Source organism: Anomaloglossus baeobatrachus, chromosome 11 (assembly GCF_048569485.1).
Source record: "Anomaloglossus baeobatrachus isolate aAnoBae1 chromosome 11, aAnoBae1.hap1, whole genome shotgun sequence".
NCBI lineage: Eukaryota > Metazoa > Chordata > Amphibia > Anura > Aromobatidae > Anomaloglossus > Anomaloglossus baeobatrachus.
This window is the reverse complement of record NC_134363.1, coordinates 68,421,148-68,447,615: the sequence shown is the minus strand read 5'-3', so window position 1 is coordinate 68,447,615 and position 26,468 is coordinate 68,421,148. Positions and strand designations below refer to the sequence as shown.

At 45.5% G+C, this 26,468-nt stretch overlaps 1 protein-coding gene across 2 annotated transcripts in view; it reads left to right on the top strand.

Annotated features, from left to right (window-relative positions):
* The window catches only part of EMP3 (epithelial membrane protein 3 (MAM blood group)), a 111,879-nt gene extending 87,092 nt beyond the window's left edge, over positions 1-24,787 (top strand). Inside the window, exons 4-6 of one of the 2 annotated variants that reach the window (XR_012727593.1) lie at positions 13,971-14,111; positions 16,348-17,738; positions 20,675-24,787. Coding sequence is in view for 1 of the 2 variants with exons in the window: in XM_075329225.1 (XP_075185340.1) it covers positions 13,971-14,111; positions 16,348-16,517 (311 nt within the window). In the remaining variant the exon portion in view is untranslated. Of the gene's footprint in view, positions 1-13,970; positions 14,112-16,347; positions 17,924-20,674 lie in introns of those variants that run through there. The other variant, XM_075329225.1, reaches the window with a different exon arrangement.
* Positions 24,788-26,468: the final 1,681 nt, after the last annotated feature.

The window sequence follows — 26,468 nt, the reverse complement described above, 5'->3', positions numbered from 1 at the left end:
ACTAAGCCATTATACTAGCAAACACTGAGTGAACTTAGTGGCATCCTAAACGTGGCTGTTGGACTTCTGTATCGTCCCACAAGTGCAAAGATATTTGCAGCACCTCTGCCTGCATTGCACACTCAAACTCATTGTTACTAAGCCATTATACTACCAAACACTGAGTGAACTTAGTGGCATCCTAAACGTGGCTGTTGGACTTCTGTATCGTCCCACAAGTGCAAAGATATTTGCAGCACGTCTGCCTGCATTGCACACTCAAACTCATTGTTACTAAGCCATTATACTAGCAAACACTGAGTGAACTTAGTGGCATCCTAAACGTGGCTGTTGGAATTCTGTATCGTCCCACAAGTGCAAACATATTTGCAGCACGTCTGCCTGCATTGCACACTCAAAATCATTGTTACTAAGCCATTATACTAGCAATTACTGAGTGAACTTAGTGGCATCCTAAACGTGGCTGTTGGACTTCTGTATTGTCCCACAAGTGCAAAGATATTTGCAGCTCCTCTGCCTGCATTGCACACTCAAACTCATTGTTACTAAGCCATTATACTAGCAAACACTGAGTGAACTTAGTGGCATCCTAAACGTGGCTGTTGGACTTCTGTATCGTCCCACAAGTGCAAAGATATTTGCAGCACGTCTGCCTGCATTGCACACTCAAACTCATTGTTACTAAGCCATTATACTAGCAAACACTGAGTGAACTTAGTGGCATCCTAAACGTGGCTGTTGGACATCTGTATCGTCCCACAAGTGCAAAGATATTTGCAGCACGTCTGCCTGCATTGCACACTCAAACTCATTGTTACTAAGCCATTATACTAGCAAACACTGAGTGAACTTAGTGGCATCCTAAACGTGGCTGTTGGACTTCTGTTTAGTCCCACAAGTGCAAAGATATTTGCAGCACCTCTGCCTGCATTGCACACTCAAACTCATTGTTACTAAGCCATTATACTAGCAAACACTGAGTGAACTTAGTGGCATCCTAAACGTGGCTGTTGGACTTCTGTATCGTCCCACAAGTGCAAAGATATTTGCAGCACCTCTGCCTGCATTGCACACTCAAACTCATTGTTACTAAGCCATTATACTAGCAAACACTGAGTGAACTTAGTGGCATCCTAAACGTGGCTGTTGGACTTCTGTATCGTCCCACAAGTGCAAAGATATTTGCAGCACCTCTGCCTGCATTGCACACTCAAACTCATTGTTACTAAGCCATTATACTAGCAAACACTGAGTGAACTTAGTGGCATCCTAAACGTGGCTGTTGGACTTCTGTATCGTCCCACAAGTGCAAAGATATTTGCAGCACGTCTGCCTGCATTGCACACTCAAACTCATTGTTACTAAGCCATTATACTAGTAAAGATTGAGTGAACTTAGTGGCATCCTAAACGTGGCTGTTGGACATCTGTATCGTCCCACAAGTGCAAAGATATTTGCAGCACCTCTGCCTACATTGCACACTCAAACTCATTGTTACTAAGCCATTATACTAGCAAACACTGAGTGAACTTAGTGGCATCCTAAACGTGGCTGTTGGACTTCTGTATCGTCCCACAAGTGCAAAGATATTTGCAGCACCTCTGCCTGCATTGCACACTCAAACTCATTGTTACTAAGCCATTATACTAGCAAACACTGAGTGAACTTAGTGGCATCCTAGACGTGGCTGTTGGACTTCTGTATCGTCCCACAAGTGCAAAGATATTTGCAGCATCTCTGCCTGCATTGCACACTCAAACTCATTGTTACTAAGCCATTATACTAGAAAACACTGAGTGAACTTAGTGGCATCCTAAACGTGGCTGTTGGACTTCTGTATCGTCCTACAAGTGAAAGATATTTGCAGCACCTCTGCCTGCATTGCACACTCAAACTCATTGTTACTAAGCCATTATACTACCAAACACTGAGTGAACTTAGTGGCATCCTAAACGTGGCTGTTGGACTTCTGTATCGTCCCACAAGTGCAAAGATATTTGCAGCACCTCTGCCTGCATTGCACACTCAAACTCATTGTTACTAAGCCATTATACTAGAAAACACTGAGTGAACTTAGTGGCATCCTAAACGTGGCTGTTGGACTTCTGTATCGTCCCACAAGTGCAAAGATATTTGCATAACCTCTGCCTGCAGTGCACACTCAAAACTAAGCCATTATACTAGCAAACACTGAGTGAACTTAGTGGCATCGTAAACGTGGCTGTTGGAATTCTGTATCGTCCCACAAGTGCAAACATATTTGCAGCACGTCTGCCTGCATTGCACACTCAAAATCATTGTTACTAAGCCATTATACTAGCAATTACTGAGTGAACTTAGTGGCATCCTAAACGTGGCTGTTGGACTTCTGTATCGTCCCACAAGTGCAAAGATATTTGCAGCACCTCTGCCTGCATTGCACACTCAAACTCATTGTTACTAAGCCATTATACTAGCAAACACTGAGTGAACTTAGTGGCATCCTAAACGTGGCTGTTGGACTTCTGTATCGTCCCACAAGTGAAAGATATTTGCAGCACGTCTGTCTGCATTGCACACTCAAACTCATTGTTACTAAGCCATTATACTAGCAAACACTGAGTGAACTTAGTGGCATCCTAAACGTGGCTGCTGGACTTCTGTATCGTCCCACAAGTGCAAGGATATTTGCAGCACGTCTGCCTGCATTGCGCACTCAAACTCATTGTTACTAAGCCATTATACTAGCAAACACTGAGTGAACTTAGTGGCATCGTAAACGTGGCTGTTGGACTTCTGTATCGTCCCACTAGTGCAAAGATATATGCAGCACCTCTGCCTGCATTGCACACTCAAACTCATTATAACTAAGCCATTATGCTAGCAATTTATGCTGCCAGCTTAAGGGCCGTAGTTGCATTGTCAGGGATAATTATTCTTTATTATTCTGCTGTTAATAAAGCTAGACCACCGCTGAAATCTACACCACCTCTCAATTTTTACTACCACATTTTAAGTGCACAATGTTGTCGCAATCAAAATGAGTGGCAAAATGACAGATGCTGGTGGAAAGGGTAAGAGGCGTGTTGGAAAAGGAAAAAAAGGGTTTGTCCGTGGGGAAGGTGGCAAAGCTCCATTAACATCTGCTGAAGATAGACCATCTTCCAGCAAAAGTAAGATGTCTACTACTTACCGTGGACAATCCGATGTGCTCCCTTTTTTACGGACACGGACAACTGGAACAAAGGTAGATGATGGCCAAAAATGGAAAATGCTTGAATGGATCTCAAGTGGTCCAACAAGTGCCCTCTCCGCCACCTCAACTACCGCATCCAAAAAACACCAGTCCTCTGAGTTGTCATCCCAATCAAACTTGCTTTCTCCCAGCTCTGAAGTCTCCATCCGCCCTGCACAGTATGGTGGAACTGAGATGGCTGAATCTGCAGAGCTGTTCAGTCACACTATAGCCTGGGAATCAGAGGTCTGCTCCCAAGCTACAGTGAGTACAGACCAGGAAATGGTCTGCAGTGATGCCCAGAACCTTTGTGACTCTGATTCAGTCCGTGAGGACCAGGTTTCTGAGCATAATGTTGACCCTTTTTCACCAACTGTAACACCTGTTGTTATAGACAATGAGGAACATACTGATGACGATGAGACGCAGATACCAGATTGGGATGACAACTTAAATATTCGGTCAGGGCAAGAAGAGGCTCGGTCTGAGGGTGAGGGGAGTGCAAACACAACAATTGATGATGAAGTTCTAGATCCCACCTACTGTCAACCCACAGTCAGGCACTCGAGGAGGTCAACAGAGGCGGTGGAGGATGCAACCGACGACGAAGTTACCTTGCACCTTCCTGGACAGAGTCGGAGTACTGGTAGCACGTCTACAACTGCATCCTCAGCCACCACTCTGCCTCTGAGCACTAGTCGGGGTGGATCAACAGATTGCATGCCCTCTAAGCCTTGCCTAGCCTGGTCCTTTTTTGACATAGCAAAGGATCGCCCAAATTATGTGATCTGTAAAATTTGTCATGATTCTGTTAGTAAAGGTCAAAACCTCAGCATTTTGACAACTTCTTCCATGAATCGTCACTGCATTTTTCCAGGGACACCCTACTCAACACCGTCTACACACAGCATCCAGATCTCTGTCCTTCAGATGTGGACAAATAAAAGGCCATTTCCTGCGACCCATGACAAAGCTAAGAGGTTGACTCTATCCCTCTGTAAGCTCTTGGCTACCGAAATGCTGCCTTTCCGCCTGGTGGACACACAGGATTTTAGAGACCTTATGTCTGTCGCTGTGCCCCAGTACCAGATGCCCAGTCGCCACTACTTCTCTAAGAAAGGTGTGCCCGCGCTACACCAGCATGTTGCACACAACATCACCGCTTCCTTGAGAAACTCTGTGTGTGAACGGGTGCATTTCAGCACCGATACTTGGACCAGTAAGCATGGACAGGGACGTTACATGTCGCTGACTGGGCACTGGGTAACTATGGTGATAGATGGTGAAGGGTCTGCTGCACAAGTCTTGCCGTCCCCACGACTTGTGTGTCAATCCTCTGTCTGTCCAAGTTCCGCCACTGCTTCTGCCTCCTCCACCTCATCTGGGTCCTTCACCTCCGCCCCAAGCATGCCTGGTCAGGCCACCAGCGTTCTCACTGCGCAGAAGGAATCACGCACCCCTCATTACTATGCTGGCAGCAGAGCGCAACGGCATCAGGCAGTCTTTAGCTTGACTTGTCTTGGGAATAAGAGTCACACAGCTGAGGAGTTGTGGTCAGCTCTGCGGTCCGAGTTTAATAAATGGTTGTCTCCACTCAACCTGCAGCCTGGTAAGGCCGTGTGCGACAATGCTGCAAACCTGGGTGCGGCCCTTCGCCTGGGCAAGGTGACACACGTGCCTTGTATGGCTCACGTGTTGAACCTTGTTGTCCAGCAATTTTTAACACACTATCCCGGCCTAGATGGCCTTCTGACCAGGGCACGAAAACTGTCTGCTGACTTCCGCCGTTCAACCGCCGCAGCTGATCGACTTGCATCGCTCCAGAAGTCTTTCGGCCTGCCGGTTCATCGCCTGAAATGCGATGTGGCGACACGCTGGAATTCGACTCTCCACATGTTACAGCAACTGTGGCAGCACTGCCGAGCCCTGGTGCAATACGTCATGATGTATAGCCTGGGCCAATGAGATGCAGAGGTGGGGCAGATCACCCTGATGGAGTGGTCTCAGATCAAGGACCTATGCACCCTTCTGCACAGTTTCGACATGGCGACGAATATGTTTAGCGCTGACAATGCCATTATCAGCATGACAATTCCAGTCATTTACATGCTGGAGCACACCCTAAACACTATTCGGAGTCAGGGGGTGGGACAACAGGAAGGGGAGGAACTACAGGAGGATTCATATGCGCAAGGGACAACAACATCACTAAGGTCCAGACGTTCATCATCACCAACGCGGCAGGCATGGGACCATGGGGGACAGGGATCAACAAGGGCACATGGTAGCAGGTGAAATGTTGAGGAAGGTGCAGGAGAACATGAAGAAATGGATGATGAACTGTCCATGGACATGGAAGACTCAGCGGATGAGGGAGACCTTGGTCAAATTTCAGTTGAAAGAGGTTGGGGGGAGATGTCAGAGGAAGAAAGAACGGTTAGCACCTCTATGCCACAAACACAGCGTGGACTTGGTCCGCATGGCTGCGCAAGACACATGAGCGCCTTCTTGCTGCACTACCTCCAACATGACCCTCATATTGTCAAAATTAGAAGTGATGATGACTACTGGCTTGCCACACTATTAGATCCCCGGTACAAGTCCAAATTTTGTGACATAATTCCAGCCATAGAAAGGGACGCACGTATGCAGGAGTATCAGCAGAAGCTGTTACTCGATCTTAGCTCGGCTTTTCCACCAAACAACCGTGCAGGTGCAGGAAGTGAATCTCCCAGTTGTAACTTGACAAACATGGGACGGTCTCGTCATCTTCAACAGTCTACCCGTACCAGTAGAACCGTATCTGGTGCTGGTAACAGCAATTTTATGGAATCTTTTCATAATTTTTTTAGACCGTCCTTTGCAAGGCCACCAGAGACAACAAGTCTGACACATAGTCAACGGCTGGAGAGGATGATACAGGAGTATCTCCAAATGAACATTGATGCCATGACTTTGCAAATGGAGCCTTGCTCATTTTGGGCTTCAAATCTTGAAAAATGGCCAGAGCTCTCCAGTTACGCCTTGGAGATTTTGTCGTGTCCAGCTGCCAGCGTTGTCTCTGAACGTGTCTTCAGTGCTGCTGGGTGTATGCTGACAGATAAGCGCACACGTCTGTCCAGTGACAATGTGGACAGACTAATGTTCATCAAAATGAACAAGTCATGGATCCACAAGGAATTTACTACCCCTGTGTCATCCTGGGGAGAGTAAATGCTTGTGGATTTGGAATGTGCTTGATGCAAATCAAAACATCCTGTTTGCAACTAGGGCACAAATGCTGCCACTGAAGGGGTGGGTGTCTGTGTGGCCCAATTTTTGGAAAAAAGGGAGACTCCGCTTGGAGTAACCCTTGCTTACATTGTTTTTAAAAATGATCCAAGATGAACAAGTCATGGTTCAGCAAAGACTTTATCTACCTACCCCGGTGTCATGCTGGGGACGGTTAATTATGGCGTATTTTTGAATGTGCTTGATGCAAATGTAGCTGTGAAGTGTACAACTGGGGCACAACTGCTGCCACTGAAGGGGTGGGTGTGTGTGGGGCCCAATTTTTGGAAAAAAGGGAGACTCCACTTGGAGTAACCCTTGCTTACAGTGTTTTTAAAAAGGAGCCAAGATGAACAGAGCTGGGATCAGGAAAGACTTTGCTACCTACCCCGGTGTCATTCTGGGGACGGTTAAGAATGGCGTATTTTTGAATGTGCTTGATGCAAATCTAGCTGTGAATTGTACAACTGGGGCACAACTGCTGCCACTGAAGGGGTGGGTGTGTGTGGGGCCCAATTTTTGGAAAAAAGGGAGACTCCGCTTGGAGTAACCATTGCTTGCTGTGTTTTTTAAAAGGAGCCAAGATGAACAAGTCATGGTTCAGCAAAGACTTTGCTACCTACCCCGGGGTCATCCTGGGGACGGTTAAGGATGGCGTATTTTTGAATGTGCTTGATGCAAATCTAGCTGTGAAGTGTACAACTGGGGCACAAGTGCTGCCACTGAAGGGGTGGGTGTGTGTGTGGCCCAATTTTTGGAAAAAAGGGAGACTCCGCTTGGAGTAACCCTTGCTTGCTGTGTTTTTTAAAAGGAGCCAAGATGAACAAGTCATGGTTCAGCAAAGACTTTGCTACCTACCCCGGGGTCATCCTGGGGATGGTTAAGGATGGCGTATTTTTGAATGTGCTTGATGCCAATCTAGCTGTGAAGTGTACAACTGGGGCACAACTGCTGCCACTGAAGGGGTGGGTGTGTGTGGGGCCCAATTTTTGGAAAAAAGGGAGACTCCGCTTGGAGTAACCCTTGCTTACATTGTTTTTAAAAAGGAGCCAAGATGAACAGAGCTGGGATCAGGAAAGACTTTGCTACCTACCCCGGTGTCATTCTGGGGACGGTTAAGAATGGCGTATTTTTGAATGTGCTTGATGCAAATCTAGCTGTGAAGTGTACAACTGGGGCACAACTGCTGCCACTGAAGGGGTGGGTGTGTGTGGGGCCCAATTTTTGGAAAAAAGGGAGACTCCGCTTGGAGTAACCATTGCTTGCTGTGTTTTTTAAAAGGAGCCAAGATGAACAAGTCATGGTTCAGCAAAGACTTTGCTACCTACCCCGGGGTCATCCTGGGGACGGTTAAGGATGGCGTATTTTTGAATGTGCTTGATGCAAATCTAGCTGTGAAGTGTACAACTGGGGCACAAGTGCTGCCACTGAAGGGGTGGGTGTGTGTGTGGCCCAATTTTTGGAAAAAAGGGAGACTCCGCTTGGAGTAACCCTTGCTTGCTGTGTTTTTTAAAAGGAGCCAAGATGAACAAGTCATGGTTCAGCAAAGACTTTGCTACCTACCCCGGGGTCATCCTGGGGATGGTTAAGGATGGCGTATTTTTGAATGTGCTTGATGCCAATCTAGCTGTGAAGTGTACAACTGGGGCACAACTGCTGCCACTGAAGGGGTGGGTGTGTGTGGGGCCCAATTTTTGGAAAAAAGGGAGACTCCGCTTGGAGTAACCCTTGCTTACATTGTTTTTAAAAAGGAGCCAAGATGAACAGAGCTGGGATCAGGAAAGACTTTACTACCTACCCTGGTGTCATCCTGGGGACGGTTAAGAATGGCGTATTTTTGAATGTGCTTGATGCAAATCTAGCTGTGAAGTGTACAACTGGGGCACAACTGCTGCCACTGAAGGGGTGGGTGTGTGTGGGGCCCAATTTTTGGAAAAAAGGGAGACTCCGCTTGGAGTCACCTTGCGGTGTTTTACATGATTTTAGAAGGGCGTGCCATGCCTATATCTGTGTCTCCTCCTCTTTTTCCTTGTCCAGCTCTTTTGTTTTCGCATGAGTATATGTCCTTGTCACTTTCCCATGTGTTTGTGTTGTGTTGTGAGTTGTTTGTTACCTTTTGGACACCTTTGAGGGTGTTTTCTAGGTGTTTTTATGTGTTTGTGAATGCCTGCCATTGTTTCCTATGCGGTTCGAGCTCGGTTCGTCGAACGTTCGACGAACCGAACTCGAACGGGACCTCCGTTCGACGAACCGAACTCGAGCCGAACCACGACCGGTTCGCTCATCTCTACTGCTAACTTCTTCTCTACCCTTGACCTTACTAGCGGATACTGGCAGGTAGCGGTTGCACCCGAGGACCATGAGAAAACTGCATTTACCACTCCCATGGGGCTCTGCGAGTTTAACTGCATGCCGTTCGGGCTGTGCAACGCCCCTGGAACCTTCCAACGGCTCATGGAGTGTTGCCTGGGACATCTCAATTTCGAAACGGTCCTACTGTACTTGGACGATGTAATCGTGTATTCCCAGACGTACGAGGCCCTCCTGGAACATCTGGCTGAAGTGTTCGCATCCCTGGCCAAATATGGGATGAAACTGAAGCCCTCTAAGTGCCACCTACTATAACCCAGGGTGCAGTACCTCGGACATGTGGTGGGTGCAGAAGGCGTCGCTCCAGATCCCGAAAAGATCACTGCCATTCAGGACTGGCCGAGGCCGACCACGGTGAGAGAGGTGAGACAGTTCCTGGGCCTGGTGGGCTACTATCGCTGCTTCATTAAGGGATACATGAAGATGGCTTCCCCCATGCAAGACCTCCTTGTGGGACAGACCAAGGGTGGCAGGTCCCCTGGAACTCCGTTTGTGTGGGAGAAGAAACATAAGGAGTCCTTTCACCAGCTGAAGACGGCCTTGATGGGAGAGGAGATCTTGGCGTACCCCGACTACAGCCTCCCGTTCGTCCTCTACACCGACGCCAGCAATGTGGGCTTGGGAGCAGTCCTGTCCCAGGTTCAGGGCGGGCGAGAGAAGGTGATCGCCTATGCCAGCAGAAAACTGCGGCCCACGGAAAGGAACCCCGAGAATTACAGCTCCTTCAAGCTTGAGTTCCTAGCCCTGGTGTGGGCCATTACCAAGCGGTTCCGCCATTACCTCGCAGCAGCTAAGTTCACCGCCTATACGGACAATAATCCGTTAACCCATCTGGACACGGCCAAGCTGGGCGCATTGGAGCAGCAGTGGGTGGCCAGGCTGTCTAACTATGACTTCACGATCAAGTACCGAGCAAGAACACCAACGCGGACACGCTATCCCGGATGCTTCACCTGCCGGATGAGGAGTCGGAAGACGATGATCTCGAATAAATTGAGTTGCCCGCGTTCCATCGGCCACCGGTCGAAGGGCTATGTGTCAAACAACAACAGGCGAACCTGGACCCGCTACCCAGTCAGGGATAGCAAGAAGCCCAGGACCAGGCGCCTGCCGTCCAATTGATCAAGACCATGATTGAGCAAGGCTCTGCTGGTATGGACCCTGCTGCTCCTCCCGAGGCCCAATGGCTGTGGAAAGAATGAGCCCGGCTGCATCTGTGCCAGGGGAAACTGTATCGGGAACTGATCAACCCGAAGACTCATGAGAAGGTTCGTCAGCTGGTGGTTCCCCAGGCTAGTGTGCCCACAGTTCTACGGGCTTACCATGATGGTGCCGGGCACTTTGGGTGGAAGAAGCTGGAGATGCTGTTGAGAGAACGGTTCTATTGGAGTGGGATGCGGGAGTCTGTAAAGGCTTGGTGCCGAGAGTGTGGTCCCTGTGCACTGAGAAGAAGGGACGAAGCCTGCCAGAAGGCCCCTTTACGACCAATCATTACCCATCAACCGCTGGAGTTGGTCGCCCTGGACCACGTCAAACTCACCCCTAGCCGAAGTGGGTACACCCACGCCCTGACCATCGTAGACAACTATTCAAGGTTCATGGTGGTTGTCCCAGTCAAAGATCTGACTGGCCGCACCGCAGCTAGAGCGTTCCAGGCCTACTTTTGCCGTCCGCATGGGTACCCGGAGAGGGTGCTTACCGATCAGGGCCCGGCTTTTGAAGTGGAGGTGTTTCAAGAATTCTGCCAGTTATACGGCTGCAAGAAGATTCGGACCACGCCATACCATGCCCAGACGAATGGCATGTGTGAGAAGATGAACCATCTGGTCCTGGGTCTCCTTAAGACGCTACCGTTAGAAGAGCGGAACCTGTGGCCAGAAAAGCTGCCTGACCTGGTAGACATGTACAATAACATTCACTGTAGCTCGACCAAATGCACACCAGCGTATCTGATGAGAGCCCGACCGGGCCGGTTGCCGGTGGACCTGGAAATGGACTTGGAAGCTCCAGAGGCCCTTCCTTCGACTGCTGGTTGGGACACTCGGCGGAGAGCGCAGTACCGACAGGTCCTGGAGTATGTGGAAAGGAACCTGTGTCGGAGCCGGGAACAGCAAGAACAGTACTTCAACAGGCGGGCTCCAGCTGGTCCCTTTAAACCTGGGGATGTAGTGCTAAAACGGAAAATAAGAACCCATAAGCTTGATGACCAGTGGGAGAAAACCCCATATGTCATACAACCCACTGAATGGGAGAATGAGAAGGCCTACCAGATAAGTCGTGACCAGGGGAAGACTTCAGCCACGGTGTCCAGGGACCACCTGAAGAGGTGCCCATCTCCATTGAGGGTGGCAGCTGAAGTTCCGGCCCCCAGACCAACCGGGGAGAAAGAAAAAGAGGTGATCCACACAGTAATGGGTGACTTCCCAGCGGACTGGCCTACGCAGAATGGCGCGGTGATTAATCCGGTGATAATGTTCCCACAACCCGTGGAGGAAAAGGAGACGAAAGTAACCGCCAGTGAACCAGTGCCCAGGGCTGCACCTGTACCTAGTCCCCTTGGGTCTCCACCTGCCCCACACGATATACGGGAAGAGGAACAGGTTGTCTCCTCTGTCCCCTCGCCTGTTACTACTGACATTGGGCCCCGAAGGTCCACACGTTCCAACCTAGGTAGGCCCCCGCTTAGGTATAGGGAAACCGACATTTAGGGGTTGATTGTGTAAATATGTGAGTGACTGAAAAAGAATCAAACCGAAAAATCATCTGATTATCGTCCGAAAAGAGAACCGTCACCATTGGGACTGGAGTTGTCATTGTTCAGTTAACACCCCCTCCATACCCACATGAGAAACTCCTCATGAACATGGCCGAGAACTGGCAGGCCACCCACGAACTGGTGGGTTTGTAAATAGTTTTGTGGGATGGATACCATTGCCGCCTCCGGAGAGGGAGATTGGAGGAAGGGCCCGCAGCACAGCAGGCCGGGGCCCGGCCACCACCAGGACCGGTGGCCATCCCCTGGGGGCCAGGGGTCCCCCTGGACGTGGGGTCCCCTGAAGTGACAGCCGGGTGCGAGACACCGTACCCATTCCCACTCGGGCAGCCTGAACCTGGACTGGGGTCAAGGGGTGCTGCCCACTTCTTAGGGGCATCATCAGGGCTAGGTTGCTTGGGTGGGAGAGCGGAAGACATCCGTCCGTCCGTCTGTGATTTAAAATGTTTATATGTGCAACGTTAAAGTGATCAAAAGAATGCTTATGTTTTAAATGTTTACCGTTACATGTTATTTATCTTTGTACAGTTGGAAAATAAAACCGGTGATGGACGGGCAGCCCGCGGACGGTCTGCATTTTACCAAGGGGGAATGTGGTTCCCTGGACTAGCCAGGTCGTCACAGGTAACACACACACACCCCCACACCCTCCCAGGCAGTTACACTAGCCAAACACAAAACCCTTGTTGCCTCTCTCCAGGGTCTGATGTCCACACCAGGTGGGGCGGAGCCAGGCGCTTGGCCCCTGCCCACCAAGGAGTTCACAGGCCTGGAGGCGGGAAAGGGAGGGAGTTGAGTTCAGGAGGTGGAAGTGAGAGGAGTAAAGTGGAGAGTGTCTGGGTTTGTGGCCCAGGCACTGACAGCAAGGTTGGCAGATGGTGGTGTCCCTCTGCAGGAGTGGTGGATCAACGCAGAACCGTAGGACCGGGGTCGAGCGGTGGCCCGCCGGTACCGTCCGGGGAGCGAAGTGAAGCTAGCACACACAGGCACGGCCATCGGACCCCGACTAGGCTTGGAGCCGCCGTCAACAGTCAAATCCGAGTGTGGCAGGAACCCCAGGGGTTTCCTAACAGCCAAAGACCCGTTAGAAGGCAACCGTCCGCACCGTGAGGGTATACAGCCACCGCCAACGGCTAGAGACCCAAGGGCCAGCGCCTGTGGGCAGAACGGGCTCCTCCGGCATCCATACACCGGGGAGCGGACTACCGTTGGGAACCCATCGTAGTCAAGACAGTACACAAAGGTGCATGACAAGACAGCCGCCATCACCTGTCCGGGGAGAGACACGGCAGCCGGCTGCGGGACCCGTCCATCCAGCCGTTTGGTTTACCGGAGACTTTGTGCCTCTTTTGCTGAGTGAGTACACCCGTGCCATCCGGCACCGCGCCGCGCTGTCCCTGCAACCCCGCACCTCACCAACCCTGCCTCCCCGTCACACCACCGGGCCCCGGGACCACCAACCCCTACCCACGGAGGGTGAAAACAACATCCCAGCTGCTCCCTACCATCGCTCCCAGGATCCCTGTCACCAGCAGCGGTGGTACCCATCTTCACCACAACCTGTGGGTGGCGTCACAGACTAAATCCCCTAACAAACCAACCCCCTTTTCACTCACGGGCGAGGAGCGCCGCTCGAGTCTCCGGATCCGGTCCACCGCTCGAGCCACCGAGCAGCAGCAGCAGCAGCGCCGGACCCGAGCGTTAGCGAGCGCAGCGCCCCGCCGCCCGTGACACAATGACTCTATACAATATACAGGAATAGATCCCTCTGTGTGTAATGACTCTATATAATATATAGGAATAGATCACTCTGTGTGTAATGACTCTATATAATATATAGGAATAGATTCCTCTGTGTGTAATGACTATAATATATAGGAATAGATGACTCTGTGTGTAATGACTCTATATAAAATATAGGCATAGATCCCTCTGTGTGTAATGACTCTATATAAAATATAGGAAAAGATTCCTCTGTGTGCAATGACTCTATATAATATATAGGAATAGATTCCTCTGTGTGTATTGACTATAATATATAGGAATAGATCACTCTGTGTGTAATGACTCTATATAAAATATATAAATATATATAAATAGATCCCTCTGTGTGCAATGACTCTATATAATATATATGAATAGATCCCTCTGTCTGTAATGACTCTATATAAAATATAGGAAAAGATCCCTCTGTGTGTAATGACTCATATAATATGCGTTTCCCTTTTTGTATTGAATTACTGAAATAAATTAACTCTTTGATGATAGTCTAATGTATTGAGATGCACTTGTATACAGGAATATTGCACGGTCCATTAATAATTTGTGTTCTGTCTTCCTCAGAGTGGTTCCACGCGGTACAGGCTCTGGTTGTCCTCTCAGTCCTGTTTTCCAGCTTTTCCTTCATGCTGTTCATGTGCCAGCTCTATACTATGGAGAAAGGGGGACTCTTTTATGCAACAGGCGCCTTTCAAATTCTGGCTAGTAAGTATTACTACACATCTTCAATTTCTACTTAAAATAAAAGTGGATATACTGTATTGCTTGGTTTGTTCTTTCTCGATACCCACTCCTGCGTTAATTATAGTGATTGTCCTTGGCATTGTCGGAGCAAAGTTTGGATTAGATCCTCATAGTTAGAAATGATTTTCAAGAGTCTTTGTCTTGATGAAAAATCAGAGACATTGCAGGAGATGATGACTGATTATTTCACACTACATTAGTATTGTTAGTTTTACAGACCCAAAGGGAATTTAATTAACGTGCTACTTATATACAGAATTTGTTGAAGTTTTACATAGATATTCATGAAATATGAATGACATTGAAATACTGGTTCTTGAACAAGCACACAAAAATAAGACTTTTTCCTCTGTGTCTTGGCAAAGAAAAAACCTTTAGAGCGGGACTTCTCCATTAATATATGTTTTCATAGATCGAGCCAAGAACTGGATGAAGCACACAAAGAAATATCACAGAACATAGTTTCCATCACTATAGTGACTATAACATCCTTCCAAGACTGTCATGGGATGCGATGAGGTAACATGGAACAGGGGCACCTAAACTGGCTCTAGGACTAGCGGTGCTCTAGCTGTCCCCATTCCCAAAGATACGTCTAATGGTGTTGATGCTTGGGCCACCTTCCTAACCCTAGCTCCTGAGTAGCCCTGGTCTATATCCCGTCTACGGGGACCTTATCTGTCCCTGTCCCCAAAGATACGTCTAATGGTGACGATGATTGAGCCGCCTTCCTAAACCTAGCTCCTGAGTAGCCCTGGTCTATACTCCTTCTAGGGAGGCCCTATCTGTCCCTGTCCCCAAAGACACGTCTAATGGTGACGATGCTTGAGCCACCTTCCTAAACCTAGCTCCTGAGTAGCCCTAGTCTATACCCCTTCTAGGGGGCCCTATCTTCCCTGTCCCCAAAGATGTCTAATGGTGACAATGCTTGATCCGCCTCCCTAACCCTAGCTCCTGAGTAGCCCTGATCTATATCCCCTCTAGCGGAGCCCTATCTGTCCCTGTCCCCAAAGATATGTTTAATGGTGACAATACTTCAGACACCTTCCTAACCCTAGCTCCTGAGTAGACCTGGTCTATACCCCTTCTAGGGGGCCCTAGCTGTCCCTGTCCCCAAAGATATGTCTAATGGTGACAATGCTTGGGTCGCCTTCCTAAGCTTAGCTCCTGAGTAGCCCTGGTATATATCCCCTCTAAGGGGGCCCTAGCTGCTTCTGTTCCCAAAGATACATCTAATGGTGAAGATGCTAGGGCCACCTTTCTAACCATAGATCCTGAGAGGTCCTGGTCTATACCCCCTCTGCCCCACCCCCAGGGAGGATCGGGACACAAATATAGAGACAGGGAAACACCAAACTCAAACTCACTGCACACACACATACAGAGGTAAGACAATACATGCTCAGGCGAAAATTAAGAATTAGGGAGGAAATAAACAAACAATGAGAATATTTCCACAACATATCAAACAACGCAGAGGAGATCACCAGAACAAGATCACTTCAGCACTAGGACTGGTATCGCAAATAAAGCTATAATTGACTTGGGGGATCAGGCTCCACCATCTTTTAAAGTGCAGAGTCGGCTGTGATAGGTCTCCTGTAACCTGTGACCCCATCAGCAATCCACAGGCCAGCAGAAATTAATTCCTGCTAGATCGATCACTAATAAGCACACAACTGGTCGACGCCCGTGTCTGACTGCGCAACTCTAAAGCACCTGGGAAACCATAGTGTGACCGAAGCCGCAATAACACTCGGTGAGCTTAGAGCTGAACACCGTGTGACAAAGACATGAGGAATACATGTATATTGTGCGGGTGGCCAACTTATACGTTTTTCTCACCAAGGCCTCATAGCCACATAGTAAGATCATGACATCATTAGGAGTCACTGACAGTAATAAACCATCTCTGCCTTGTCTTTGGGGACTCCGGCTGTCTCTGACACCAGCATCTCTGCTCCTGCAGGTATACGATTGCATGAGGTTTTAGAAGAGTAGGAGCTGGACTTCTCAGATATTAACGTTAATGGTGGTCCTGAAGCAGTTACAGTCATCACCCAGTTCTTGGTTATTTTTAATTGTTCTAGAAGTGTGATAATGGGTTTCTCATATGTTCTGGGTTTTTTTATGCTGAACATTTGTACTGAATCAATTAGATATCCCGAATAACTGACTTCTTGTACCATTTGTGCAGGTCTGGCTGTGTTTTCTGGAGCCGTGATCTATGCGACCCATGTAACAGAGTTTCATAAAGATAAAGGTGAAGGAGGATCCTTTGGCCACTGCTTTGTACTGGCTTGGGTCGCCTTTCCCCTTGCCATGGTGAGTGGCATCATGTATATCCACCTAAGAAAACGGGAGTAACCAAAGAGACATTTTCCTTACCACAAATGAAGAGATATAATCGACAAATATTGGACAGATTCGGGGATAGCTGCCTGTTGGGTTTGTCCTGTGAACATGTGGCCCATTAGAGTATTAATAATATTCTATATTACCCCCACTTCATGGATCCCCACATACCCAGAAATCATCATTCGACATTACAAAGTCTCATTCGGCAAAGTGGGTTTCATGAAGAGACCCGACGTCTGCACCCATTAGTCTGAAAATAAATATTCTGTAGAATTACCTCTCATAAGAGACCTATAATGCTTTATAAGATTTCTTTTTTCTTTTTTTCTGTCATATTGTTAGCATTTAAGACTGAAAAAGTCATCGTACAAGAAATGCATCATAGATGCCAATATAGTTTTTTTCGAGATGCCATAGAAATGCTATAACAAGGCACTGGAAGGTAAGACGCCAGGAAGGAGATGCTTCAGAAATGACCTTGAAAATGGCTTCTGGTTTTAATGTATATATTATATATATATATATATATATATATATATATATTTAGTACATTCAGATTGAGAATATAAAGGTGGTGAATGCAACCAGATTATAAATCTGTTAAATTACATTTGAAATATTATATTAGATAAATACACAACTGGCAATTTCTTGATATAATGTGATAATCAAAACTGCCCCTTCACAAGCAGAAATAATAGCGTTATGGGGGGGCGGCGATTACAGAATACAGTCGCCATTTATATGACGTCCTAATATGCTGACAGTATCTGGTGCCTGTGTTCTGTTGACCTTTGCCAAGGAATCGGAGCCCCTTGCCATGTGGCTCATCATAATGGAAAGAGGTCTTCTTCTTGTGATGGCTTCCATTAGCCCAAACCCAAGATAGGCACTAAGAAAGCACAACTCTTGCTTTGGCAGACCTGTATGGCCAGATGCATTTTCCTCATTAATAAGAGGGTTTCCAAACACCCATGAAAGTTTTCTGATCACTGGATCAGGTTGCATGGCACTAGCATATCCATGACCTCTCATTAGGATAGGTCATGAATACCAGACCAGGGGGGGTCCAACACCTGTACTACCACCTATTGAATATTATTTTTCCTTCGGGGGCCAGTTGAAGTTTCTTGGAGCAATCACTAAACAATGTTTAGAGCCGCACTGTTCTGGTTTCATATATTGTTCACATCCTGCCACTGCCAGGGCAGTTAATAGCTAATCATAGAGGTCCTGTAGCAACAAGTGAACAAGTCCTGCACCGCCTGCCCTCAGATTACCTCCAAGTTCAGTGGCTCACGTGCTGATGACTGCCATGTAGCGCTGGTTTGCAGGCGCAGCGTGCTGGTCGGTATTGAGCAGCTAGGAGATCCAACAACAGGAAGATGAAAAATCGACCGCAAACAGCTGCTATGCCAAACAATTTCTTTTTTATTCAAGCGTTCTTTTCATCGGTGCAGATAAAAATGCGGGAGGTGACTAGGATGCGAGTCCCTCCAAAGGACGACGGCCGTTTCGTCTGTAAGCCAGACTTCTACGGGTCCACGTCGGGGAATGGCCGCACGCACCTTATAAAGGGGAGTGCATCCAGGCCACATCACCGCACATTAAAAACAGAGGAATGCACACATGATAGTGATTAACATAAGGGTTGACACTATCTTTGTGTATCTTAGGTATAGCATACCAATGGGGTTTTGTGGGAAATTCTGGAATTAATTTTTCGACCTGAGTGCTAGTGAGAAAACCGAGTGTTACATATCTCCCCAATAAGCGTGTTAATTGCTTCTTATACTCAGTAATGGGGTTAGATTGTAAGGGAGTGTATGTATCACGTTCCTGCAGATGCCTTAAGCATTCTTTAATATAAGCGGTGCGCGTTAACAACACAATATTACCGCCTTTATCCGCTTGGCGGAATACTGTGTCATTCCACGTGCGCAATATTTTTACCGCTGCCGCTTCTCCCTCATTAAGATTATTATCCATTTTGGGATATAGCAATGCCTCCACATCCTTGACAACTGCTTCCTGAAACACATCAATTAAATTACCATGGGCCACCGGGGGGAAAAAATTAGATTTCACCCCCTTAGTGAATCTACCACATTCATTAGTGTCACCACCTGGGTCAAAAGGCTTTTCGCCCTCGGGGTCATTTAGACTCAACAGCAAACCAGCGGCCTGGGTTACAGTGGAGTCAAAAGCCCCTGTGATATCCCAATCGCACCCCTCAGTTGTGCAAGGTTGGTGACCCTCAGGGACTATAGTCGAAGTGGTCGACGTCTGGTGAAAAAACTTATGCAAGTGCATTTTCCTTGTGGCTTTATATAAATCAATTCTGAATTCAGAAAAATCAAACTCTTCTGGCACGCAAAAATTTAAACCTCTAGATAGGACGGCTACCATATCATCGGTCAACACATGTTCAGACAGGTTAACAACATTATTGGCAGAAGGAGAGAGAGAGGGTGACAAATATTCTAATTCTTCCATGAGACAAATTTTCTCTTGTGACCCCTTCCCCTTGTGCCTCTTCCTGCCCCCCCTACGGATGCGTTTCCTAAAGGGGCAGGATTTGGCCCAACTTGAGGGGTCACCATTCTAGAGGGGCCTGGAACCACATCCTCAGAGCCACTGGACTCCGATTCAGTGGTCCAGTACCCTCTTTCCTGGTTACCCAATTTTTTGTTTTTTATATAAGGTTTTCTTTTATAATTTTTAGTGCGATCTTTTGTCCAACAGAAAATTTGTCCCATTTCGTAATCTTTTTTATCTCTCATAAACTTTTCTCTTTTTTTAATTTTAATCTCTGTCTGAGTGTCAATCAATTTTTTGTCCAAATTCTGTATGAATGTTAACCATACACCCTCAGTGACACGTGAACGAGTGTCTTTTTTCAAAACGTCCAGCTGTATGTTCAGAGCTGAATATTCCTCCTCATTTTTCTTCAAGACCAGCTGTAGCAGCCTCATGGAACAATCATGCTGAATGCTCTCCCATTCTTTAGTAAAGTTTTTATCATCTTGAAAATGGGACAATGTTTTTATCACTCAGAGGCCCCTAGGGACCCTGCCGCAATCAACATAGTAACGACTTTATAGTCCAAAATAGACGCACCTCTCTGTCAGGGTGACCTGTCAGTCCACATGGCTCGAGAAATGTTCGCCCGTTGGGAATTTTCGCTGCGGTCACTGCAAGTTTTGCGCCTTACATCTCACTGGTACATCTCTTCAAATTGGTTCCTTTTCTCACCAGGTCAGGCAGTTTATTTCCTGCAAGACGAAGTATGTGGTTTATGTGATTGTATGCCCCTGTGGAAGATTTTATATAGGGAAGACAATAAGGTGCATGTACATACGCTTTAGGGAGCACTATAAATCGATCTCCACAGGTAAAGGTTCTCCTAGGCTAATAGAACACATTCGCACAGCACATGAAGGTAATCCCAACATCTTGCGCTTTGCAGGACTAGTCCAGGTTTCCCTGCCTCCACAAGGGGGCGATCTCCATAAGTTATTGCTACGTAAAGAAGCAAGTATGATAATAAAATTTGGAGCGCAGGGAAACCTGGGTTTGAATGACCGTAACAACCTAGCGGTATTCTTATAATACCGGCTTGCATAAAACTGATTTTTTGCAAATTATTTTCGAGTGATGGATTCATTTTGGATCTTTTGATAAATGAGTGGTTATGTCATTAAAAAGAATAATATGAACATAATGGGTTATGTATTGATATGACATTGATAAATGCCTCTGTACCTTTCAGGTGAATTTTTTCCTTTTTTTTTTTTTTCCCCTGTTTTCATGTTTGTTTTTGAAATGTGTGTCACATTGATTGTATGACCATGTTTTAAATGGGATGTGTTGTCTGCACTTATGTTAATCACTATCATGTGTGCATTCCTCTGTTTTTAATGTGCGGTGATGTGGCCTGGATGCACTCCCCTTTATAAGGTGCGTGCGGCCATTCCCCCACGTGGACCCGTAGAAGTCTGGCTTACAGACGAAACGGCCGTCGTCCTTTGGAGGGACTCGCATCCTAGTCACCTCCCGCATTTTTATCTGCACCGATGAAAAGAACGCTTGAATAAAAAAGAAATTGTTTGGCATAGCAGTTGTTTGCGGTCGATTTTTCATCTTCCTGTTGTTTAATCATAGAGGTCCCATGTGTCAGACCAAGACCATTCTGATATTAATGACCTATCTCATTCATAGATCATCAACAACATGTTAGGGCCAGACAACCCCTTTGAAATGGAGTCTGACCCCCTAAAAACTACTGACAGCACTAGATAGGTGAAGGGTGGTGTGGTATAAACTTGTTTAGATTATTGGTCATGTATCTGCATGTACTGATACCACAAGTGTCCAGTGGCAATCCCCTCATGGCTTTTCGGCACTGAATGGTCCACAGCCAAAATCTCTCCCCCCCGTACTTTGGTCTTCAATGTCAGCAGCATTGTTCATTCAAGAAACCAAAAAAAGCTATCTTTTGCTTGTGGAGGGAGGTTACAGGGTTATTCCCATCTCCAAGATCCTTTCCCAATATATAGTAGGTGTGAAAATAAAATACCTGTGTTTCCGCAAAAATGAGACAGGTTCTTATTTTAGTTTTTGCATCGAAAGATGGGCTAGGGTTTATTTTAATTGGATTTTATTTTGTTCCATGAACAACAATCCACATTTATTCTTGAACAAAAAAATCAACATGTATTCAAATAGTCATATTGCATTCTGGAACATCAGCATAACCCTGCGTGTAACACATGTGTTTGTATCTATCATCTATCTATACACATACACGCCAGCCTGCTCCTCTTCTAGTCTAGATTCCGCAATTAACAGAGCTTTGGTCACATGACGTGATGTCACAAGGGTCCATAAGGAGTCCTATCATCAGTATATAAATGCTGAGGCTTCTAGGAGAATGAGGACCCTGTGAAATTGCCCAGCTTGCTCTCCCTACTCGCTAATACCAGTCCTGTATGCCAGCCTGTCTCCTACTCAGATCTTTTAGACTCTTGCAATTAAGGGACCTTTGGTCACATGACATGATCTCACAAAGGTTCATAAGGAGTCCTATAATCATGATATAAATGCTGAGGCCCCTAAGAGAATGGGGGCCCTGTGAAATTGCCTAGTTTGCTCTCCCTTCTCCCCTAATGCCACTCCTGCAACCAGCCTGTCTCCAGTTCTTTTAGACTCCTGCTATTAAGAGACCTTTGATTATATCATGTCACATGACTGTGAAGTCATCAAAGCTCCTTAAACAATCTTAACCTTGGAATAAAACTGTGGGGGCCCTATGAGAGTGGGGGGTCCTGTGAAATTGCGCAGTTTGACTCTCCCTAACGCCGGCCTTGACTGTAAGTAGGACTTATTTTTGGAGTAGGGTTTATATTACAAGCATTCTCTAAAAATCGTTTAAAATCATGGTAGGGCTTTTCTTCGGGGAAACAGGAAATTAGCAAATACCTCCAATTAGAAATGCAGTATAGCTCTCCTGATATGGCCATATCTCTTACCTTATGTGCAGGGCTGAGGCATCCATGGTTATAACCACCAGCAACAAACTAAGTGTTACTATATGAGTGGATGTAACTGTTAAGGAGAAATTCCATAGTTTTCGGGAAATCTCCTTCTTCTTCATTTAAGCATATGAAGAAAACCTGTGACGTTTCTCCATTTTTTGTGACTTCCCTTCCAGCCCCTCCTGTGTTCCAACTCCATATCTTGCGGAGTTTTTGGCACGTAGCTGCACAGATACAGTCAGTCTTTGTTATCAACATCTACATTCCATTCATTTGTATCAGTCTACAGCTGCTGACCTTGGTATACACATACTTTTCTTGATACACAGCAGTAATCAGAAAACAGAATCTACCTTTGTACTCATATAAAAGAAAAAACTTGGTTATAGAAAAGTATATAGAAAAATATATTGTATTCTCACATAACCAAGGATACCTACCTAACTGCAATGCCCTGCAAATGAGGTAAGAGACATAGCTAATCAGGAGAACTATACTACATTTCTAATTGGAGGTATTTGCTAATATAATTATTATTATTATTATTACAAATACTATATATCGGAATAGGATCTTGGAGATGGAAACATCCCTTTAAGGATTGTTTGTAGAAAAAACCCAAGACATTTCTCATGACGGTACACTTGATATTGCAGCATGAAGAATATTACAATTTGCTTTTCTAGGTCACATTTTAACTGCTTCATCGCCACCAGAAAAACTAGTGCCAGGCTCCCTTTAAAAAAAAAATGAATGCGACAATCCCTGTAAAATGACTGAAATTAAGTGACAGGTGTTATAAAATGTTCGGGTGTCTTAAAAGTGAAACGTCTTTGATGCAGGTAAAAATAAATCCTTGCTCGCTCGATGTGAAGAGCATGTATCACAGACGTGTAACATTCTGCATGGACTTAGTAGTTTAAGCTCCAGTTTGAAAGGAAATCCTGGAATGTCCGAAAAGTTTCAAAGGGCATCCGAGGTTCAAAAGTGGCAAATTCCACAGAGTCCCCAAAACAAGAAAGCAACACAATCCAATGTATAATAATAATAATCCAACTTTATAAAACCTCGTATTTTTAAATAAATGTGTTTTTGTAATCTGATATTTTTATGATCAAAAAATGTGTTTTGTTATTTCAGCACAGTCCTAAATAGAGACACTACTTGCTATCTTTATTAATATAATAAAGGAGCACGTCAGCGGTTTTTTGGTGCCCACTCTGTTACCATTGAGTAGTAAATTACCGTGGTCGCTGTCATTTGCCGTTTCCAGCGCTGCTCCGTTACTTCTCCCACACCACATAATTGTCACCAGCCAACTCACCCGTCCTCTCTGTGGACCTTTAGTTACTTTTTTAATATAAGTCTATGAGACCCAGAATGAGGCTCTAATAGACGTACATTAAAGGGGGTGTCCACAAAAAGAAGTTAATTTTAATCAATAGATCTTGGAATAATAATAATTTCCACAATTAAATGTGTTTAAAAAAAATGTTCCTGTGCTGAGATAATCTTATATATGTGTCCCTGCTGTGTACTGTGTAATGCCCGTGTCTGACCGTACAGGGACATGGTCTGATCATACCACATCTCCTGGGCGGGGGAGGATGCTAAAGATTATGAAGTAATTACAACACGGGACCACAAATTTTTCCTTTGAAGTAAAACATTTTTTTATTTTTTAAAACCAGGCAAAGAAATGTTTTACCTCACAAGAAGAATCAGATCTGATCCCATGCTGTAATATCTGTTTACTCTTTTGCCTGTTTTTTAACCGGTATTTTAATGCACTAATTAAACACAAATTACTGATTGTTAACAGAGAGGGCAATAGAAGACCTGTTGTAATGCTCATTTAAATTCACTAACTCTCTTAAAGGAATCTGTCACCAGATTTTTTTCCACCTAATCTAAGAATAGCATAATGTAGAGAAAGAGACCCTGATTCCAGTGATGTGTCACTTACTGGGCTGATTGATGTTGTTTGGATAAAATCGCTGTTTTATCAGCAGGAGATTATCACTAGAGGACTAGTAAATCTGCTGCCAAATAATGCTCCATATTCATGAGCACTGTATAACCCTACCCCCTCACCACTGATTGGCTGGTTTCTGCCTATATACAGTGTGCACAAATAGCTGCCAATCGGTTTTATGGGCGGAGTTATACCAACTTCAGAGAAATCGTAGATCTGCATCAGATAAAACTGTGATTTTATTAAAAATACAATACACAGATTAGTACAATTGATACATTGCCGGAAACAGGGTTTCTGCCCATACATTATACTGCTCTCAGGTGGGGTAGACAAAATCTACAGATTCCCTTTAAGCCTCATTCAGACATTGGTAAAACATGCTCCGAAAAAAAACCGTGATGCGCGGACCGGTGCTGGTCTCCTGAGAACTCAACGGCCTCATATATCCCTAAGGGACTGTCAGATTTGTGTGACCCGCGGCCGGTCTGTGGATCACGGTCCATGCTCAGACGTCTGAATGAAGCTTTATCCTCTACTGTCAGTGTGTGACCTACGTCATCCAAGCTGGTCCATTCTCCTTGTGTAGGTTCAGCACAGACGACTTTTTGTAATAGTATTTATTCCTTCTCTTGCTTTAGGCTCCTGTATTGTGAGAACATTAGACGTGTGTACCTGCTATTGTATGTTTGCTGCATATTGAGCTTTGGAAGAGTCTATACCTTGACAAACCTAATAATTAATAAATCTATTTTTCTTTACTCTGACCTTCACAGTGCTTGGTTAATGTGTCCTCACTAAATGTCCTCCCATCTTCAGGGACCATGGTGGCTTTTAAAAAGCTGGTAAAGGTGAAAAATTATATATATTTCTGAGAACAGATCGGTACAAATTCGTAGATAGCAAACATGTATACTTTTACTTTTATCTAAGACATGAAAAAAAAATTAGAAATTTGCCCATAAAAAGAATTGCGCTTTTGTTGCCATTTTCCGAGACCCGTAACATTCTCATTTTTCGGGATCTGGGACTCAGTGGTGGCTTATTTTTTGACATTTTTAATTATACCATTTTTTTGTAGATGTGATGTTTTGATCGGCTGTTATTGCATTATAATGCAATGTTGTGGCGACCAAAAAAAATGTAATTCTGGCATTTTGATTTATTTTTCTCGCTATACCCTTTACAGATTAATTGATTTTATATTTTCTTAGATCGGGCATTTTTGACCAAATATGGAACATTTTTTATTTTTTGTTTTATTTTCAATGGGGCAAAAGGGGGGTGATTTGAACGTTTATTTTTTTTATATTTTATCATGTTTTTAAAACCTTTTTATTTTTATTATTGATTTTATTAGACCCTTTAGGGGACTTTATGCCTGCAGTGTCCGATCGCTTCTCCTGATCAGAGTGATGCATCGCTCTGATTAGGAGAAATGCTGATCTCATGAAACAAAAAAAAAGAGTATACTCAACAGGGATCACCAATGAGTCATTATATAGAAAAATACAAAAAAAAACTTTATTGTGATGACATATCAAGAACACACATTTGTCTGGCTCAGAGAGCAATCAAGACACACAACAAATCAGCATTAAAAACACTTAAAAAGCCAATGGAAAAGAGAGATAAACTGATACAATAAGTGAAAATGGCAGGCCTGCGTGGGGAGGGGGGAAAAAAGGAGAGTAATGGTAACAGAATGGGGTTTGGACGGCGTGCACAGACCCCACGTGTATCGCCACCGGGGGCTTCCTCAGTTTATCTCTCTTTTCCATCTCCAGATGCTTAGCAGTGAGCGGACTGTTTATTACAGGTCTGGATCCTTCACAAAATCTTAGAAACTGTTGGTTTCTCAAGGGTTTTTATTATATAAACTAGCAGACTATAATCATTAGTGATTGTTATGTGTAACCCTTTACTGTAGTACGTGATCGATCGGTAGTTTTTGATTACTCAGTCATGAGAATTGGTATCTAACCCTATATTGTTACAGGTGACATTGTGGTCCTTCTAGCTAATATACTACTCGAGTCGCCCCGTCTCAATATACAGTGGTGGCCACTCGGTACACGTACTTATTTATTTATTACTAAGGTACCAATTTTCCCACTCTAATGGGTAGGTGATACCAGTGGCGTAGCAACTGCTTTTGCCGCCCGGGGCGGTCGTCAAATTTGACGCCCCCCTCCGTTGGCTGTCAATAATCCAGAAACCTTCAAAAATCCGGAAAGCCATCAAAATATTTATTTTTCATAGAACTACAATCAAAGATCTAATTGTACACTGCTGCTATTAGTCCTAGACTTTCACCTTTTTACACACATATGTAGGCCTATAATACACACACACAGCTCTGCTGCATACATACAGAGACACACACAGCTCTGCTGCATACATACAGAGACACACAGACAGCTCTGCTGCATACATACAGACACACAC